The 21,041-nt window shown below is 36.9% G+C and overlaps 2 protein-coding genes across 2 annotated transcripts in view; both read right to left on the bottom strand.

Annotated features, from left to right (window-relative positions):
* Positions 1-5,756, bottom strand: part of PHTF1 (putative homeodomain transcription factor 1) — a 71,839-nt gene extending 66,083 nt beyond the window's left edge. The window contains exons 1-3 of the mRNA XM_068963942.1: positions 5,666-5,756; positions 5,265-5,339; positions 4,593-4,649 (exon numbers count right to left, since the gene is read on the bottom strand). Coding sequence (XP_068820043.1) covers positions 4,593-4,649; positions 5,265-5,309 — 102 coding nt within the window. The 5' untranslated portion in view covers positions 5,310-5,339; positions 5,666-5,756. The remainder of the gene's footprint in view (positions 1-4,592; positions 4,650-5,264; positions 5,340-5,665) is intronic.
* A 6,617-nt stretch (positions 5,757-12,373) lies between these two features.
* Positions 12,374-21,041, bottom strand: part of RSBN1 (round spermatid basic protein 1) — a 38,998-nt gene continuing 30,330 nt past the window's right edge. Inside the window, exons 5-7 of the mRNA XM_068965791.1 lie at positions 14,640-14,807; positions 13,424-13,532; positions 12,374-12,844 (exon numbers count right to left, since the gene is read on the bottom strand). Of these exons, the coding sequence (XP_068821892.1) occupies positions 12,374-12,844; positions 13,424-13,532; positions 14,640-14,807 (748 nt within the window). The remainder of the gene's footprint in view (positions 12,845-13,423; positions 13,533-14,639; positions 14,808-21,041) is intronic.

Raw genomic sequence — 21,041 nt, 5'->3', positions numbered from 1 at the left:
TAACCTCCCTCACCTATTTCTTTTCCTTTGTAACCCTTCTCTGGCAACACCTGTTTACTCTATCTACAACTACAGCTTTTTTTCTGTTTTATATTTGTTCATCTATTTTTTAGATTCCACATATTAAGAGAAATCATAGTTTTTTTCTTTCTCTATTTACTCAGAATCACATCCTCTCGGCCATTCATGTTGTCACAAACAGCAAGAATTCATTCTCATATGAGTAATATTCCATTGTATATAGATACCACATCTTTATCCATCCGCCTGTTGTGAGCACTTATGTTGCTTCCATATCTTGGCTATTGTAAACAAAGCTACTATGAACATAGGAGTGCATGCATCTTTTCTAATTAAGTGTTTTTGTTTCCTTCAGATAAATACCCAACAGTAGAATTGCTAAACCACATGGTTGTTCTATTTCTAATTTTTTAAGGAATCTTCATACTGTTTTCCATAGTGGCTACACTAATTTACATTTCCACCAACAGTGCAAAAATGTTCCCTTTTCTCCACATCTTCAACAACAACTGTAATTTATTGTCTTTTTGATAACAGCCCTTCTGCCATGTGAGGTGATATTTCTCTGTGGTTTAGATTTGCATTTCCCTTATGGTTAATAAGCTGAACAGCTTTTCATGTGCCTGTTGATCATCTGTATGTCTTCTTTGGCAAATGTCTATTCAGATCCCCTGTCCATTTTTTAATAGGTTGTTTCTTTTTTTGATGTTGACTGGTATGAATTTTTTGTATATTTGGATAAACCATTTGTAAATATCTTCTCCTGTTCAATAGGTGGTCTTTTTATTTTGTTGATAGTTTCCTTTACTGTGCAGAAGTCTTTTAGTTTGTTGTAGCCCTGTTTATTTTTGCTTTTATTTCCCTTGACTGAAAATATATATCCAAAAAAGTATTACTAGGACCAATGTCAAAGACTGTCCAGCCTATGTTTTCTTCTGGAAGTTTTTAGTTTCAGGTCTTACATTTAAGTTTTACATTTATTTTGAATTCATTTTTGTTCATCATGTGAGAGAGCAGTCCAGCTTGAGTCTTTACATGTAGTTTTTCAGCTTTCCCAATACCATTTATTGAAGGGACTGTCCTTCCCTCATTGAATATTCTTGCCTCTTCTGTTGTAGATTAACTGCCCATATAAGTGTAGGTTCATTTCTGGATGTTCTATTTTATTCCACTGATCTATTTGTCTGTTTATGCCAACACCATACTGTCTGGATTACTGTAGCTTTGTAGTATAGTTACAACAAATTCTCTGGTGCTGTCTTTGTAATCAGGGTAATACTGGTCTCCTAAAATGAGTTGGGAAGCACTCTCTCTCCTCAGCTTTATGAATGAATTTGTGTAGGATTAGTGTATTTGTTCTTGACCTAATTAACTGATCTCATTTGACACATCAATTCTTCAGGGAAGGTTTCTCTGACTTCCTTGACTAGGTCCATTTCCCTGTTATAACAGCTTGAAAATAAATGCTTTCTTTCTTAGCATTTATCACAAAGCAATTCTTATTCATTACTAGGATTAATTTTACTATTATTTTGTCTCCCACATTACCATAAGCTCCATGAAAAAAAAAATTGAACACTTCTGTTCATCATTATACAGACATATTGCCTAGCCTACTGCCTACATGAGAGGTAGCTGCTAACAAATATCTGTTAAATGAAGAATACATAAACATTTGTTTTACTTTTTTTTATATTTCTTCCACTTTATTTTGGCTTATTTCTGATTCTTTTCATATTAGCTTGAATCATTGTGACTCTTCCTTCCTAATCAATCTAGACTTTTTTTTTTGTTAATATAGACATTTAGAGTGATATAATTTCATCAAGCATTGCTTTGGAAGCCCTTTACAAATTTTGTTATAACTACATTTTTATTTCTATCCTCCAAAAAAAATATGATGTGCCTCCTCTACTCAAAACCATACCATTTTTTTCACTTTCTTTAATATAGTGTCTGAAGTTCTTAGAACAGTGAACTCAGCTCCAAACTGACTTATAATCTATCATCTCATTTGCATATCTTATATTTCAACCAGACTGGGCTACTTATTCTTCTCTTATACAATTGTTATACTTCTGTTTGTAAATACTTTTTCTCCTTGTAATCAGCACCTAGCAAAATGCTTTAAAGACAGTAGCTTAATAAATGTTTGTAGTACAGTGGCTACCACTTTGCATGATCCAAGTTAAGATTTTTTTAATTTATGTTTTTTATAACTGAATTATATTTTTATTATATAATTTCTAATTTTATTATATTGTCATCTGATGTTATTTTTTGTTTTCAAATTTTTTTCTTTGTTTTCAAAAATCATTATATTTATGTAATCTGTTTTAAATTGCATTAAATACTTCTTTGTAACCTATACTTTTTTGTCAGTTTTCATCTAAGACTTAAATATACTTAAAAACTTGGCTTTTCTCCCACCACCATTAGATTGTGAAATTCATGAAGGCAAGAACCATGTGTGTCTTGTTGACTGTATTGTTAGCACCTGGGAGGCCTTGGTACCTTAACAGTAAATTTTAGCATTCTCTTTAATTTTATTCTTTCCACTGTTAAACTAAGGAGGTGTTAAGAATATCTTATGAGAAAACAATGATTAAAAATATACATAATAGGTGGGCTTTAATCAAACACAGAAATACCAAGTTCCTAGTATGAATCAAGATGTTCTAAAAAATGGGATACAAATGCAATTCCTGTCCCTGAGGTCCATAAAAACACACAGGTTAACAAATAACACAGGATACAGTGTACCAAAAGGAGGGTTTGTATAAAATGGCATGGAAATAAGAGTTGTGGAAATATTTAAATCAGGTAGAGGAAAGAGGTAGGTAAAGAAATTGTATGGCAGGAAGCAAAATCTTTTAAAACATAAATAAACCAAAACCAGTCAAACTACAGGGCTTTTTCAAGATCACAAAGCTAGAGACAGCTCACAAAAGGAGATCCAACTCCTAGTACTGGGCGCTTTCCATTATACCAGGCTTACTACCCACACTTTTTGGAGCTCACAATAGAACAACAGGAAAGGATTTGAGAGCTACAATATAAAACTGGGGGATTTATTCATCCTAACCCCATCTCCTATTACTATAAAACATCAGAGACTGTACAAAATCATGAAAAGTTAACCAAGTACCATGTATTTCTAATAACTTCTTAGTTGATTGGCTTATAAAAAGAACACGCCCTAAAAGTATTTCAGCTGAGATTTAAATGTCCCACCCCAACCAATCTGACTTGGAGATAAAGAGAACCAACTATTAAGTTTTACTGGGCTTCCCAGGTGGTGCTAATGGTAAAGAACCTGCCTGCCAATGCAGGAGACCTAAGAGGCGTGGGTTTGATCCCTGGATTGGGAAGATCCCCTGGAGAAGGGCATGGCAACCCACTCCAGCATTCTTGCCTAGAGAAGTCCATGGGCAGAGGAGCCTGGTGGGCTACAACCCATAGGGTTGCAAAGAGTCGGACACAACTGAAGCAATATAACACCCAGACATAAATATTTTTTTTAATGTTCACAGAGGGTCAGAGGAAAGATCTTTTAAAAAGAAAGGTCCAAAAACAAGAATCTGCCAGCCATTATTCAGTACTTTCCAAGGAGGTTAAGACCCTATATCTGTAGATCTAAATATTAAGGTCAATAGACATTCTTTAAGGGCAGGATGGTCTTTAGGCTGTTCCACATCTGTCAAGACTATGCAATTACATATGCTACCAAGCAACAATTCCATGACTAATTTGCAACACTCCCCCACCTCCCCCAACCGCCCCTCCCCCAACCTCCCCCTTCCCCAACCCCCACCCCCCCCTCCACTCCCACCCCCCCTCCACTCCCGCAACACATATTGATCCCACAGCCCTGGTTTGGGGACATTAGATTATTTAACCCTTCCTTCCCCTATTATAAATTAATAAACTGGCATCTCAATTACACATCAATTTTGGTTTCGTGGTTATCATGAAATAACTCCAAGAAACTGCTCAGATCCAAAAGTAGTGTAGAAAAACATTAAGAACCTGAAATACTTAAGATCATACTCTAAACCAGTAATTGAAAAAGTGATTCAGGTAACAAATGGATTTAATTTGACTTGCAGAGGAAGAAAAAGAGGAAGAGGGAGTGGGAGGGGTGGGGGACGAAAGGCAAGGGTGAAGGAGGCGATAGGCCAGGAGGAGGAGATGGTCTAAAAAACCTGGACTGTTCATTTTCACAACTCCACTCGAAAACCTTGAAGCTCTAGCAAATTGGCCTTGTATTACCACAACTAACTCTTAACTACTGCCAGTTAAAGAGCCATAGTTCTGTTTATACTGGATATTTGATTTCAAATTAATCACAGACCAACTAACCCTTTCTGTTTCTCTCATACGGAGGCCAAAAGTTAATTGTCATTTATCATCCCACTTGGTACTGTTGTTTTCCTTATAAACTTCAAAGAACAAAGACTACCTTAGTGGATAAGTGCAGATTTTTTTTTTTTTAAGTAAGTACAATCCAGTACTTACAACACATTAATGCAGTAAAACAAAGTGGAAAAAAATCAGAGAAATCAATTTACCTTAATCTGTGTCTGTTCGATTGACTTTTCCCATATCTGCTGATCATATGCTCCAATCTGAAAAAAGAAGCAGGCTACTTAAATGATGGAAAGGAAATCCTTTTATTTAGGCCAAGTCTCACAAGTCATGAAATTATTTAAAGTGTCTATATGATAACTGGGAAATGTCTGTGCTTTTCTGAGGCTAGGATAAATTATTATTTCCAAGGACTATTTCCTTCAAAATTTCAAACTTAGCTGGAAGCAATGTCCAAAATATTTCAAATTAAATATAAACCTTAAAAGATATTTCCACTTAAGAAAAAACATCAGTAGAAAACTAAATAGAAATAAAAGGTTATCGGCAGCTCATTAAGATTGCTGACACCAACAGTCTGAGCTGTGCAGATAAAAGTTTTATGTCTAAAAAAACAGCAATTTGATGAGAACCAAACTCTCATAGCACTGCTGTGACACTGTGAATGTAGTCTGGAGACGGAAGGCTGAAAATCTTATGCGGGGACCTGGAACTGAATTCAAAAGACCTAGTGACCTTGTACTAGGTTTCCCATTTGAGATACCATGTAAGAATACACTGCACTACCGAACTCATTAAAAACTAACGTGACAGGTATTCTTTGTGGGAGCTTTCTGCAGGGAGCATGTTTACAAATAAAAATACACTGATATTACCTTCTTTTGGTACCACGATATAGCATCTCTCTCATTTGAGGCCATCTGTGTCTCCAGCCAGAGAATGGGATTTCACTGAAAACGAAGGAAAACCAGTCGGTGAGTCCAGTAGTTTAAAGGTACTTTCCCAGTTTGGGCAGAAGTCAAAAAACGCTTCTCTCAGCCTCTCCATAAGCTGCTGACCGTCTCGTTCTCCGGCTGTTTGCCAGGGAAAAAAAAAAAAAGCATACCAAAAAAAACCAAAACCAAAACAAAACCCTCTGGCGCAGCGGCGAACGGAGCCTCTCTGAGAGATTTTGTGCGGTTGTGTTTAGGGATGCAGGAAGGCAGGAGAGGAGGGGGGAGGTCGCTGGAGTTGACCCGCGCCCTACCTACTCCTCTCTCCAAGGTCCTGCACTCACCTGGCGACCAACGCCCCGCCGTCCGGCGGCCGGGACCTGCCTTCTCAGTGGCCCCGGCCCTCCCGTGAGGCCGGGGGCGAGGCGGCAGACCCGGCAGGCCGCATCTTCCCCCCGAGGCAGAGACGCCGGCCGGGCCGTTACCATGGAGACCGCGGAGGCCGCCGGCTGCCCAGCGCCCAGACGAGGGCAGTCTGCCGCCAGAGAGCCGGCGCCCTCCAAGCCCGACCTATAGGGTCATCGGACTGACCCTAAAATAACCAAACAATGAACTGAGAAAGGAGGACGATAAAAAGTGAAGGGGATATTCGCTAGACTGCCAGTCGCTACGGCAACGGCCGAAGGTTTTGTGCCCGGCCGGAAAAGTCAAATGCAGAGGTCCCAAGGTCCGGGTGGCAGCTGCTTCGGGGCGGCGGGCACGCGTCCTCGCTAGGCCGGGCCGGGCCGGGCCGTGACTCAGCCGACCCAGACCCGGGAAGCAGCAGCTCCGCAGACCACGGTGCAGCCGGGCTGCAGCTTCCGCTTTCCGGGGTTTGCAGTGAAGTTGGCTCCGCCCCCGGCCCGGGTCCTTCCCGCCGAGCCTCCGCCAGGCTCCGGACCTAGGAGCGGGGGAGCTACCCCGCGGCGGTATAGGCCCTGAGCAGCTCCCTCAGATCACCCTTCAGGTCACTTCTTCAGAAATGACTTCCCAGCCATCCGTCTAAAGTAGGTCGGTCCAGATATTTCAATAGTCCCTGTTCGTTTCTTTGCAACACTCGTCTTTCCTTATGTTTTATATTTCTTTGCGCTTCATTATTTACTGTCGGCCTTCCTCAGTGGGCTGGGGGCTCCATGAGATCAGAAACTAGGGTATGGCACGAGCCTGGCCGAAAGTTTCTCAACCTTTGCTGAACAAATGTTTTCGTGAATTTACGCTGCTCTGGAACGAAAGACCTGGCAAGCTGCGGCTTATTAAATCTCTCCCGCCTCTCAACCGCTCTGGGACTTCAGCTTTCTGGGTGCTCAAGGGTAAATAAAGGAGGATCGGGGCAGGTAGCAAGGGGAACTGTTTGTTCAAGCAGGCTGACACAGGTCAGGAGAAAGGAATGGTTGCGACCTCAAATGAATATGTAAGAATGGGTTAAGGTTTTAAGCAAGCAGCTTTCCTCTCCTTTACCGTTTTTTGTTTTTTTTTTTTTTGGCCATTAATGGAACACTGACCTCTAACGGTGATTCTAACCTCAATTGAAGCAGTGTCCTTGCTTGGCCAGCAATGGTAGCATTTGGGTCCAGAAAGCCTTAGACGGGCAGTTGTAAATGTAAATGCAAATAGACATAAATGGAAGTTACTATCCCTGTTTCACCGATGAGGAAAATCGACCAAGATAAAAGTAACTCCCACAGAATAATTTAAAATCATTTTACCCATCTTATTTCTATGTTCCACACATTGGCAGTGGTTTCCTTTCTGCTTTTTCTTCTTGACACCTTTTCCCGTCCTTACAGCTAAAAGTTCTGTTGGGTTTCAGGAGGAATGGCTGATTAAAGAAAAGCACGGGAAGAATGACTAATCAAAAAGTCATTTTTTTGTATATCTGAATATTTGCTTTAAGAGGTAAGTTACACTAATTAAGCATTTTAGTTTATTAGCACACAAAGAGGCTTTAGGGGGAGTTCCTGGAAGAACTGCAATCAGGGAAAACTAGTAAGTAGCAAATCTTTCAGGAGCCCCATGTACAAAGTTACAATGCTCCCTAAGGCTCTTACTGAACAAAGCATGGGCTTTGAGCCCACAACTGCATTCAAATGCCTGCTGCTCCCACTATTTAACTTCAGGTAATTTATTCGGTCTAACAGCCTGTTTTTTCACCTGTATTATGGAGATTGTGTTGTTACCTTCCTATTCAAGGCTGTGAGGATTAAATGTTCAGTTCAGTCGCTGAGTCGTGTCCGTGTCCGACTCTTTGCAACCCCATGAACCACAGCACTCCAGGCCTGTCCATCACCAACTCCTGGAGTCCACCCAAACCCATGTCCATTTAGTCCGTGATGCCATCCAACCATCTCATCCTCTGTCGTCCCCTTCTCCTCAACAGTTACTCAAAAAACATCAGTTCCTCTCCTTTTCCTTTCCTAATCATAAGCGAGAGCTATCAGTGCTTAGGAAAGGTACCTTAATTAATGAGAAGTTCACACAAATAAGAACTGATGAGAAAAAAACCCACTGAGTTATGTCACTTAATACAGCAATGACATCTGAAACGTCTATAAGAGCATGTTCATTAACACTGCATGCATGTACTTTCAAAAATATCAACATCTCCAGATCAAAAATTTAAGACTGTTCTCTCAGATACGAAACAATTTTTGCGGTAAGAGGGTTAACTGCCACAATGCCAAGCATAGTTTTCCTTCTTCCCCACAAACTAACTGCCTCTTAATATGGATGAAATTTTACCCTGGCATCTATAACCTTTTCCTTAAGAAGTCAAGATTTTCTAAAATAGTACAAAATAATAGAAAACAGAGAGAGGGATAAATACTTTAAAAACAGGTTCCAGGTAGCTAGAATTCATATGTGCTATTCATTTTGTCATGAAACATCAGTAAAGGACAAATCAGACTTTGTTTATTAAAAAAATACTTTACAGGAAAAAAAAAAAAACTATGCATTCCATTGTCCTATTTTACAAAGAAATAGCTTAACAATTTAACACACTTAGACAGCTACAAAAAAGCACTGTGTTAAAAGGATTATTATTCACACAAATTTAGATTTAAGACTATTCATTAAAAACCTTTTTAAAACACTCATTAATGTCAATAAACAAACTAAGGCCACAAAACGCAAATAGTCCGCCAGGCAAATTATACATTTCATCTATATGCAAAGACCTCTTAGATAAATTAAAGCCACAGGAAAAAAAAGTCTTAGCTGCCAATCAAAATGGAGTTTAGTCACAGAAAACACTATTACATGGAAATTTACAACATGATAGTAGTACATAAGTTTTTTAGAGAGAATTGAAAAGTGCTATATTAAGAGACATTGGTCTCAACTACATGCACAAGTGAATCCTAAAAGATGTATGAAGAAAATGGAAGGCCATAATATTTATGGAGAGATACTTGCTTTTAAAGCAACAAACTTTCAGGATGAGGATAGGTCCATGTGCTAAAGAAAAACATCTGTCTTGTACATTTCCTCTACTTACTGCATGACCAATAAATACAGCGACAATCTTTTTAAAAAAAATACTTAGCAGAAATACGAACCTCTGGCATGTACTAGTGAAAAGTTCTTTTTATAAAACTTGTAGCAATGATAAAACAGACACAAACTCAGTTATTCTAAAGATATAAATGCAAATAAATTTTAATGGCAAATACAGATGAAAATAAATGAGCTAATAATGAGCTAATAATAATTTAAAATATATGCACTAAGGGTTTTTTGAATGTTAGTCTTGTTCCTAAATTAGCTTTCATTCTAGATAGTATTTATAGAGGGAAAAGCTATAAGCAAAAATCTCTCCAGTCACTAAGCATGAATTTTTTGCCTATTAAGACTGATGCAAAACATTTTTCCTAAGGTTTAGTAAATAATTTTATTTGATAAGCTCCTTTTTCCCCCTATAAGAGCTTTTCATATTAGTCGTTATTCCAGCTGTCTCTAAGGGGAAAGGGAACCTTCCAAATGTCTTTAATTTGAAGTATTAATAATAAAGTACCAGTGAAACAAATCCTAAGTATTAAATTAGCAAATTAAAAGTACAATTAAGCCGAGGAATTCATTTGTAAAGAGTTAAAACTTTGGAGGGGAAAGCAGATCTGTAGTTACTATTATTATTGCTTTATGAATTTGGGCTCCTTCTTTGAATCATAATCCTACTCCAAGTACATCCCGGTAATTACAGTATGACTTCTGAGGCAAGGGGAAGACTTTTCTCCTGATTAGTGAATACCATAAAATATTCTAATTACTAAGTTAGGAATACTTATTTACTGGATCCTTTTTCATAAGAACATTTAAAAAATATCCCTCTGCTCCACAAAATACTAAAACTTATAGCCACATTCTGCAAGTAATCTCAAAAGAGTTGGCACAACGGATAATATACCAAAAAGGAGGATCAGCTTAAACTTCAGTTACAACTTCACTGCCATCACTACTTTACAAATCAGAAGACGCCAGATTGTTCCATGCCTCACTCCACCAAACCAAATAATTTAATGATTTTAGAAAAGTTGCTATCATTTGTATCGCTAAACTAGGATACAGCTTTAAAGCAGTAACAAACTCAAAACTTGCGCTTTTATATTCATCAGTCTTTAAAGCATGCTATTAAAATCTAATACTCACATAGGACATTCAGTTTCCAGATACATTACTAGCTAAATGTTTCTCTCTCGGTTCTATTGCAGTTCTAACATACAATGAATTTATTAGTACATGATTTTAAACATCTTTATACTGTTTTCAATATGTTATACTGGAGTTGAGGGTAGAATGTTTTATAAAAAGAAAATGGGGATTTGTTTTTGATTGTAGGTCTTTGCAGATCCGCTGGTTCCTGAGTGATTATACACAGTGCTGGCTGTCAGGAGACAGTCTCCTTGTTTATTAGCAATGACCAGCTTAGATGACAGATGGCATCTGCTGGATGGCAAGTGGGAGATGGGGAAATCGGATCTTGGAAGACAAAAAAATTAAAAGTTTTCGCTTTAACAACCTTGTTCTTCATGATTATTTTGAAAAGCAAATGTTGCCTGAGAAGAATTTTACTTTGCACAGCCTGGTAAAGCTCTATGAAATTCTTCTGGACAGAAAAACAAAAACAAGAAATAACCCAAACCCACATACTTAGTGATTCACCCCCTCCCCCTAAAATAACAAAAAACACCCTCAAAGGCAGGTCCCTTAAAAACTAGTCTTGATAAACTAGAATTTACCCTAAAATTTATACCCAGGATTTTGAAACACCCCTGCAATAATCACATTACTCTTCATACCATTCTAATTACCTTATTTACAAAGATAACTAAAACCAATATCACTTCCAATTCATAAATGGTTTACACTGAAATGTTTCTCTATTTGTCTTCATCCTTTGTAACAGAGAATACATACATATACATATATATAAGGAATAATACAGATTCTAACTAATCACTGCAGTATTTGCTGATGGTTACTTTTCTATCGGTTTACACAGTGACCTCTATACTTTGCTAATATGCATTTAACTACACAACAATATTGCACAAAGTAATATTTATATAAGATTTAACCTATTTCAGAATATTTTAGAGAAAATTCATATTTGTATTTCAAAAGATGCAGCTATGTTTTCATGGTGACAGACATAATAAAGCAGCATCTTTTTTTGCCTATGTTAATGCAAATATTCCAAATCTCACTCTCCAGGAAAAAAAAAAAATCTCCAAATTGCACTATAACCAGGTAGATACAAGAATCTGGTCTTAGGTGTGGGGAGTACTCTTCCTTTAATAAGCAAAAGGCCTATCATATTATTAACTAAGAGAAAGTGAAATGTGTATCACATTAACATTCTAAAATAACAGAAAGTTAAGACTATACTAGCTATATGAATTGTGCCTGTTCGGAAAAAAAATTGTTAAATACTCAGGCACTAATAAGGATTAGGCTACCTGAAACTCTAGGATGAAGTCTAGTGCCATATTCTTTATTAGACAGTAGCAACACAGAGCAGTAATAAATAAACCCAGGTATTCATCAGTTGAAACTGTGAAGTCAACAGATCTTTATCATGAAGAGGTTGATGCTAGGTGACAAAAATAGTTTTTCCTAAGTTTCATGCACAAAATATGGCAGCCTCATCTGAAAGATAGATATCATTCTATAAGTTTGATACTCATGATCAGTTTAGGAAGCAAAAGTGTCCACACAAAATGTGAGGATGCTAGGAAGCAGAACAATATAGAGTATCATGTCAACATTATCTCTTTTACCCAAAATATCTTCCATAGTTACCAAGTATTCTAGAAGAGATTAATGAACCATGGAGAATGAATGACCAAGGACTATTCATCTTTAGATATTTTTAATTGAAATATCCACTGGGCTTTAAATAACAGATACAAAAAAAAAAACAGTTTGGATCAGAAAGTGCTGTGCTTTCTCTTGTTGAGAAATCAGAGAGCCACTGAATTCCTTAGAAACTACCTGCTCTTTATGGTTGAAACTAAATAAGTGGCTTGCCCATGTATAAGATGCAGGACCTCTTTCCTGCAACCTATGCCATTTTTACTGTAGAAACGATCTGTGCCATAAGAGCACAAGTACTAAACCATAAATCTGATCTTCTATCATAAAAAAAAACAGCAAAAACGGCAAGAGACAAGTCAAGATAAAATTAAAGGAAGTGAATTAATTTACCAAATAAGAATCTGTTATTCCAGAGAATTCTCATTTTGATTTGAAGAAGAGATTGAACTGTTACCTCACACCTTAAAACAGAAAGTAGCAGCAGACCCACTATTACATACTGTACTAACGGGATAAGATACAACTCTTAACTTTGCATAATCTGTGTAAAAAAGATATGCTTGACATTTGTGGAATGTCATTTCTCTTTATAGAATTATAGGCAAGATTTCTCCAATAAAACTTAACTTAAGCCAGTTATAAAACTATAACTTCACATCAAAATTTAAAAAAGTTAAAAAATGTGTTTGAATATGTACATATCACACAGGAGTGCTTGAGTGTTCCTGTAGACTGTGTTGCTGGTCGGAGTCCAGTCTACTTTCCACCTTTAAAACTGGAATAGGAGTCATCTGATCTTGCTGTAGATTAAGTTCAGATGAAGGTGGGAAGGACGATGAAGCAGTTGTCAAAAGCTGCGTCTCTGTGCATGTTTCCTCAGATTCAGATTTTATCCTCACACACTGGGAGTCAACTTCTAATTCTTGCTTTCCAGTTAAATCACAGTCCACATTAGAACTGCCTTCTGTGTTTTGAGAGGCATCCACAACAGGGTGGTACTGTTTAAGCCTTATATGCCAGGCTAAGCTGCACACTGCTGACACTGTTTTGAACTGATGAATGACATTTCTAGGGATGAAGTAGATATCATTGTCACACAGTTGAATTCGAGCATAACGAATGCCTTCCCGCCTCATTTGGTTTAGTTTTGCTTCATCCACCCACTGCACACACTGAAAAAAGGAAAAAAGTTTCATGAGATTTATTAAGTCAAATAAAATAATCAGCACAGGAAAACAGTAGGTTCAAATTAAAGCCAAACAATACTATACAATACATAATTTCCTACAATTCCTGAGATACACTTTTCCTCATATGTTATTACTTTTCTAGTAATAAAGTACAGGTTAAAATTAGGACTGGCCTACAGAATCATTAAATAATTCAAAATGCAACTAAATATCAATATTCTTTGCCCCATGCCAGGGCAACATTATCTGTTTCTTTCACTGTCTTCCAGCCTTTTGTAGGTGAGGGCACACAGTGCAATTTGGTTAACAGCTGGGACTGCTCATGGCCCAAACTGACCACCTCAGGCCCACCTGGCATCCCAACGACTGAAGGGAGACCCTAAACATTCTGCTTGGGAAGATCCATTTTAATGATTTTCAACATCCTCCACAAACAGCTTTTAAAATGAAATTCACTATACCATGTATCCAACTAAAAGACAAAATGCAAAATTAAATAAGTACAGATACTTAATTTCCAAGATCTCACTCAAAGAGCAAAGAAAAAGCAAAAGTTCTTACCTGGGAAACTGGAGGTTCATGAAGGTCTAACTGAAGTCTCTGTACAACATCAGTAAAATCCTCAGCATGAAAACAAATCACATCTTTGGTTATGCGAGGTTGGTCACTCCTAATATTGACAAAATTAAAGTTTTAGAAACAAGCATTTCATAATGGAAAATGATGACAATTTCAATCTTCTTGTTCCTGGAACTGCTACACTAGCAAAGAAATAGATGCATAACACCTAAGGACAAAGTATACATTTGTTTCTTTCATCAACTTAAAAAAATAAAACACCAATAAAGTGATTTTTAAAAAATTAGAATTAGTTGTTTTAATTTAAAAAAAATTAAAATTAGTTTATAAAACTTAAACATTAATGACTAAATCATCTAACCACTTTGCCTCACCATCTCCATGCCACTGGACGTCATCATCTTGACAAAAAGAAATGGACAGAATACATCTCAGACACAAATACCACACATTCCAATTTTCAAAGTATAGAGTAGGAAAGAAAATAATCTTTAACTTAAAATATTACTGTCAATCTGTGACTGAACTCTAATTCTAAAGATCAAACCAAACTCTACAATAATATTGAAGACCCTAAAGGCATAAATATGAAAAACAAAGTAAAATACAGCTTTTAAATATGTTCTGAGCCTTGTTAAAACCAGGCCCTAACTGAGTGTAAAAGGGTGCAACCTGTAAGAAAGCTAGTATAGCAGTTGCTCCCAAAATTAAAAATAGAATTACTATATTATCCAGCAATTCCACTTCCGGGTATATACCCAAAAGAATGAAAGCCCGGGCATGAAAAGATGTTTGCTCGTAACAGCCAAAAGGTGGATACAACTCAAGTGTCCACTGACAGACAAATGGACAAACAAAACATAGCATATACATATAATGAAGTACTATTCAGCCTTTAAAAGGAAGGAAATTATGACACACGGTACCATATGGATGAACCTTGAGGATACAATGCTAACTGAAATAAGTCAATCACAAAAAGACAACAACTGTTTGATTCCATTTATATGACGTATTTAAAGTGGTCAAATTCATAGAGTGATGTTTGCCAGGAACTGGGGGAGAGGAGAAAGGGGAGTTATTGAATAAAAGGTATAGAGTTACAGTTCTGCAAGATGAAAAAGTTCTAGAGATTTGTTTTACAACAATGTGAATATACTTGTGGACTCAATCTTGGAATTGAGTTCCATTAACTTACCATTCACCAAACTGTACAGCTTTCAAAACCCCAACAGCAGCCGTACTCTGCCAGTCAAACCCCTGACCTACATGATCAGCATGAGCTCTTGTCCTATCTTCAAAGAGGACTTCCCGGGGTTCACTGGTCCGAGGTAGGTACTGGAGATTTTTAATTTCATTCATTGATCTGTAGTCAATTTGGTTTCAAAATAACGAGGAAGAAGAAAGCAGCAACATAAAAAATTAACAGCAGTAAGAGAAAACAGTCTACTAAAATACCAAATCTTAACTGAGAGCTGAGAAGGTTCAGCGATTTCGATCATCAACATCTGACATGCCATAATGTAATGCTGAATGGGGTGACCTCCTTTTCTCAGTCATGATGTCATGATAATATGATGGCTGTTATCTTGATCTGGCACAAATGCAGTGTTTGAATATACAAACACTATAAATAAATAGACAAATATATATAGCTCTTTAGCATGTATATACTGCTCTATTTAAAATGGATAATCAACAAGGACCTACGATATATAGCACAGGGAACTCTGCTCAACGTTATGGGGCAAGCTGGATAAAAGAGGAGTTTAGGGGACAATGGATACATGTGTATGTATAGCTGAGTCACTTTGCTGTCCACCGGAAATAATCACAACATTTTTAATTGGCTATACTCCAATATGAAATAAGAAATTACTAAAAGGTTAGTTGCCTAGTAACAGAAAATTTGATTCAGAATTCAAGGCTGTATGTTTCCTATACCTGGAGTCATTTTTAAGTCTCAAAGCATTCTACTAGACTTAACTGAAGATGGCAACCTGAGCATCTACATCTCCTTCCACATGAAAATGGAAGTAAAAGACTTCAAGCTAATGTAGTAAGGGTGGGGAACAGAAGTGGAGGAGTGGATGGGATTAAAGATGAAACAGAACTGACTATAAAGTGGTAACTGTTGCTATTGAATACATGGGAGTTTTTTGTGTGCTAAAAACCTTCTAAATATAATAATCTAAGGGTGACAGTAAAGGAATGAATACGAAGCAACAAAGAAAATGAATCAGTAAAGGAACACCATCAACACATTTCTGGAAGATGAAAAATGATTAAAAGTGTTTTTCGACTAATGAAACTGAGCTGAGAAAGCCACAGGCCTAGACTAAACAAGAAGGGAATGGCAGCTAAAAAGGTTAGTAAAATAAGGATAATGGACAGAAAGGAAGTACAGTTGAAAAAAGAGCAAATAAAGTTAAATTCTGCACATAAACCTGTCACCTGTCACCTGTCACTCCAGTGGCAGAAATTTGGTCAGGTATTTAAACTCATACAGAGGGCAATGTAGGTGACCCACCAGCATTTATCTCTCACCTTACTTCTTTGAAAGAACTCTACTTTTTATTAGGTCTCTCTGTCCCTACCCTCATTCACAAGTTTCAGAGATGGATCCTGATGAGTTCTGGCAAACTATGTTAAGCTCATTCCTCTTGCCAGTCAATGATACAGGAATAAGCACAAACCGATTCTGGCTAGCAATATGAGAAGAAATCTGCTAAGACTTTTGGAAAGCAGCTCCCTGACTCCTAAGAAAGTAGTGAAAAAAAACACTCTTTTCTTTTTTTAGATGTAATCAGATCCAGATGTATACATAGAACCGCTATCACCATTCAGCAGCAACAGTAACGGAAGCCACTGTAAATACAAAGCCTAGGCAGAGAGAATGACAGAGGAGAGAAAAGGGAAAGACCTTGTTCCTTGATGACAACACTGCACCACTGACTATATGCTGCCTAGATCAACCTCTCTCAACTTCCTCAAATATAAGACATTTTATTTTATGAACCAGTTTGAATCAGTTTTGTTGCTTGTAACCAAAACCATTCTGATAAACTTTCAGCCAAAAAATCCTGCATGTTCTTCTCTAAACACACTGAACTTAGTATATTAACTCACATAATCCTCTGGCATTTGGACATATCCTTTAACGTCCACTTCTATGCCAGTTAACTCTAAAGTGAAACTTACCTATTGACAAGCCTTACTGAAATACAAAAAGAATGCCCAGTAACCCCAATGCTTTATTTCTAAATAGAAACAAGTCAACCAAGAATCACCAGATATGTGAAGACAGTCTAGAGCAGCCTGAAAAACACCAAAATAAACAACACTGAAATTTAAGAAATTTTAAGAAATTTTTCAGAAGACAATTAAAGTCAAGTAAATGTCCCAAAATCGAAAGCAGAAAGATAATAAGAAATATGAAGATAATCAAACTGAGAGATCTATTATTCAACCAACAGCAATTTCCAAAACCAATGGTTTTGGTTACAAGCAACAATAGAAAGAAATAATAGAGAAATGAAGAGATTACTGAAGCAACTAAGCAAGAAAAATTTCCAGAAATCAAAAAAGACATGAATTTTAAGTTTAAGGAACCCACCAAACAACAAAAAGGATTAAAATGTAAGAATAGGAATAAAAAACCCAAGCAAAGATGTGTCATTGTGAAACTAAGCTCCCAGGAGAGGAAAAGAAAATAGGTTACTTACAAAAGAACAATAATGACACTGGCATTAAGACTTCTCATAAACAGTATTAGATACCAGAAGACATTGGGGCAATGTTAAAAAATCCCAAGGAAAATACATCTTCTAGACTCCAGCTAAACTACAGATCGTATTTAACAGGAAAAGAAATTTTCAGACATTATGATCACTCAAGATCTTCCCTTTCTTAGAATATAATGAATGTGATCAAGCAGAAAAAGAAATAAACCCAGGAAGAAGACAACCATAAGTTTAGGTAGAAAAGCATTAAATGAGAACTACTAGGTAGATAACTATGAAATAAGCTCTTCACACTGAGATAAAGAAAACACAGAGCTCCACAAGATTTCCAGGTGAAAAGTGATGTTAGACCAGACAGTATGGTTGACATTCTGGATTCTTGAGGGTATGATAAAAGCAAAGAATGCAATGTAACTAACAACATTCTCCCTCAAAGAAGCTATATTAAAAAAAAGCCAAAAAGAAGCAGTAGCCAAAGCCATGCAGAAAGTTGGTGTGATTTTAGAAAAAAGTCTTTGTGACTCCCTTGGACTGAAGCCCCACCAGGCTCTGCTGTTCATGAAATTCTCCAGGCAAGAATACTGGAGTGGGCTGCCATTCCCTTCTCCAGGGGATCTTCCCAATCCAGGGATTACAGGTCTCCTGCTTTGCAAGCAGATTCTTTACCATCTGAGCTACCAGGGAAGCCCAATCTTAAACAATAGAAAGAATAGAAGATATTAGAAATATGGTCAAAACTGTATAGTATCCCCTCAAAAAAGGCCATCAGAAACAAGAAAAACCAAACAATTCAAAAATAACCAGCAAGATCCAAATATGAACCAAACTAAAATGTGGCATGATTTTCAGTATCTAGGTGAAATATAGAAAAGAAAGATCCTTTGTTTATTATTCCTTTGAGTGACAACAAACCACTCGAACCTTAGAATACGAATTTTAGCCTCCAGTAAACTTACTACCCATATTATTTTAAATGCCATTTACTGACTTTCAAATTTTAGAATACACCTCTTGACAATGCATATAGAGTCTAATTACAGTTTTAAAACAGAATATGAATTAACCTCACCAATGTATAAGCACAGTTGACAAAAAGTACAAGGAGCGGGGAAAGGCTAGAGTAAGAGTCATTTAACTATCTGGAAAATCCCAAAAGGAAGGAATCCCTACCCAGTATACCATGAAATTGACAAATTTCCTGCCAAAGCCTTAAAACAAAAAAGGCATTAAAAACAGACAACATTTTTGCCTCTGGTGAAAAAAAGGTGTTTGCATCTGGAGGAAAAGGTAGCCAGGATTTTGTTTTAATTATAACCCCCCCATACTGTTTGATGTTTTAAAACCCTGTGCATATATTTCTTTAACTCTACAGTTCATAAATTTAAATCATCTTCATTTGCAATGCCCTTGATAACTAAACAGCTTCTGCATTGATTTCATCATTTTCAGCAACAGGACATTCTCAATAACACATAAAGATGACATCACTGTTTAAGTTCTGATTTATTCACTCTAATTCAAACTGCTTTTGATGCCTCTCTTAAGAATATTTAATCCCAACAGAAATTAAATTTGATAGTACCTCAGATTAGTGGAAAAATAATAAATTGTTAAATAAACAATGTGGGTACAACTGTCTAATTACTTGAAAAGAATGTTAAACAGAATCTCTCCCTCTATACTGAAATCAACACCAGGTTAGATACATATTACTGAAATCACATATGTAACTAGGAGAAAATGTGAGTATTTCGTAACACTAAATGAGAGAAGGCCTTTCTAAATTTGCCACTAAGAAAGAAATCTCAGAGGAAAAGATATATCTGACAACATATGAATAAAACTTTGTGACTAAACAGAAAAGAAACAACATCTCCATGGAAATATAAGTAAAGAAAATTAAAAGGGAATCACAGAAGAAGAAATTCAAACCCCTCAAAAAAGGCAAATTAAAATAACATTTTTGTCCAATCAGATGAAAAAAGAGAATGTTAGTGGAGGGTTCAGGGGAAAGGGTACTATCTTACTATGTGGGTGGAAATATAAATTGGTACATTTCTGGAAGTCATTTAGAAATGTGTATATACTTTGAGCCTTTAGCAATTTCTACTAAGAAAATAAACATGCATATACACAAAAAATACCTACCTACCTACCTACCTACCTACCTATCAACCAACCAGCCAGTCAACCCACTAGCCAGCCACAATGATGTACCATACATGTTTAGTAATTGGCTTTAGTAGGGGAGACGGCTGATTTGCATTAGGTTGGTGCAAAAGAAATTGCAGTTTTCATTGCTGAAATTTGCCATTTAATATTGGAATACATTCCTAAATAATGTGATTATGTTATACATGATTTTAATGTACATTTCTTGCTTTATGTTTTGCTAATGACTTATTGCTTACTGTTTACTTTGTATTTATTTTAGGCTATAGAAATGATGTTAGACAAAAAGCACACTTGAGCAATTTTCTTATTCGAGTTCAAAATGAGTCGTAAAGCAGCGGAGACAACTCGCAACATCAACAACACAGGTGGCCCAGGAACTACAAACGAACATACAGTGCAGTGGTGGTTCAAGGGGTTTTTGCAAAGATGAGAGCCTTGAAGATGAGAAGCACTGTGGCCGGCCATTCGAAGGTGATAGCAACCAACTGAAAGAATCATCAGAGTTGATCCTCGCACAAGAAGTTGCCGAAGAACTCAACCTCGACCATTCTATGGTTGTTCAGCATTTGAAGCAAGTTGGAAAGATGAAAAAGCCCACTAAGTGGATGCCTCATGAGTTAACTGCATATCAAAAATACTGTCCTTTTTGAAGTGTCATCTTCTCTTATTCTACATAACAATGAACCATTTCTTGACTGGACTGTGATGTGTGATGAAAAGCGGATTTTACACAACTGGCGACAACCAGTTCACTGTTGGACTGAGAAGAAGCTCCATTCACTTCCCAAACTTGCACCAAAAAAAGGTGATGGTCATTGTTTGGTGGTCTGCTGTCAGTCTGATCCACTACAGCTTTTTGAATCCTAGTGAAATCATTACTTCTGAAAAGTATGCTCAGCAAATCGATGAGATGCATGGAAAACTGCAATGCAAGCAGCTGGCATTGGTCAACAGAAAGGGCCCAATTCTTCTCTACGACAATGCCTGACTGCCCATCTCACAACCGACACTTCAAAAATTGAATGAATTAGGCTATCAAAGTTTTGCCTCATCTGCCATATTTACCTGACCTCTCGCCAACCAACTACCACTTCTTCAAGCATCCTGACAACATTTTGCAGGGAAAATGCTTCCACAACCAGCATGAGGCAGAAAATGCTTTCCAAGTGTTTGCTGATCCCAAAGCATGGACTTTTATGCTACAGAAATAAACAAACATATTTCTCGTTGGTTGGTGTACATTGTAGGTGGTTGTACAGCTGTTGCTGACTGTAATGGTTTCTATTTTGACTAATAAAGAGTGTTTGAGCCTAGTTAAAATGATTTAAAACTCACAGTCTGAAACTGCAATTACTTTTGTACCAACCTCCTAGCTGACTTGCTGATTTCTATGGTATGAATACTCCCAACATGGCCAATTTCAAGCTATTCATGTGATCTCACTCAATGTGGAATTGTGAGGCTAACAATGGCCCTATGAGCTGGTATAAACTGGCTCCAGCACACCATTGTCATGTTTATCAAAATACCATTTGTCAATATACTAAAAAAATAGAAACAATTTACATTAATAAGGAATTGGTAAAATAGATCTTGATACAAACACACAGTCAAAACTACAGTTATTTAGAAATGATGGTATGGCTGCATCTTAGCAAGACACATTTTAAAGTAATCATCAT

The sequence above is a fragment of the Capricornis sumatraensis genome, chromosome 2 (assembly GCF_032405125.1).
Source record: "Capricornis sumatraensis isolate serow.1 chromosome 2, serow.2, whole genome shotgun sequence".
NCBI classification, from domain to species: Eukaryota; Metazoa; Chordata; class Mammalia; order Artiodactyla; family Bovidae; genus Capricornis; species Capricornis sumatraensis.
Note: the sequence above shows the minus strand (reverse complement) of the source record. Positions and strands in the feature narration are given on the sequence as shown.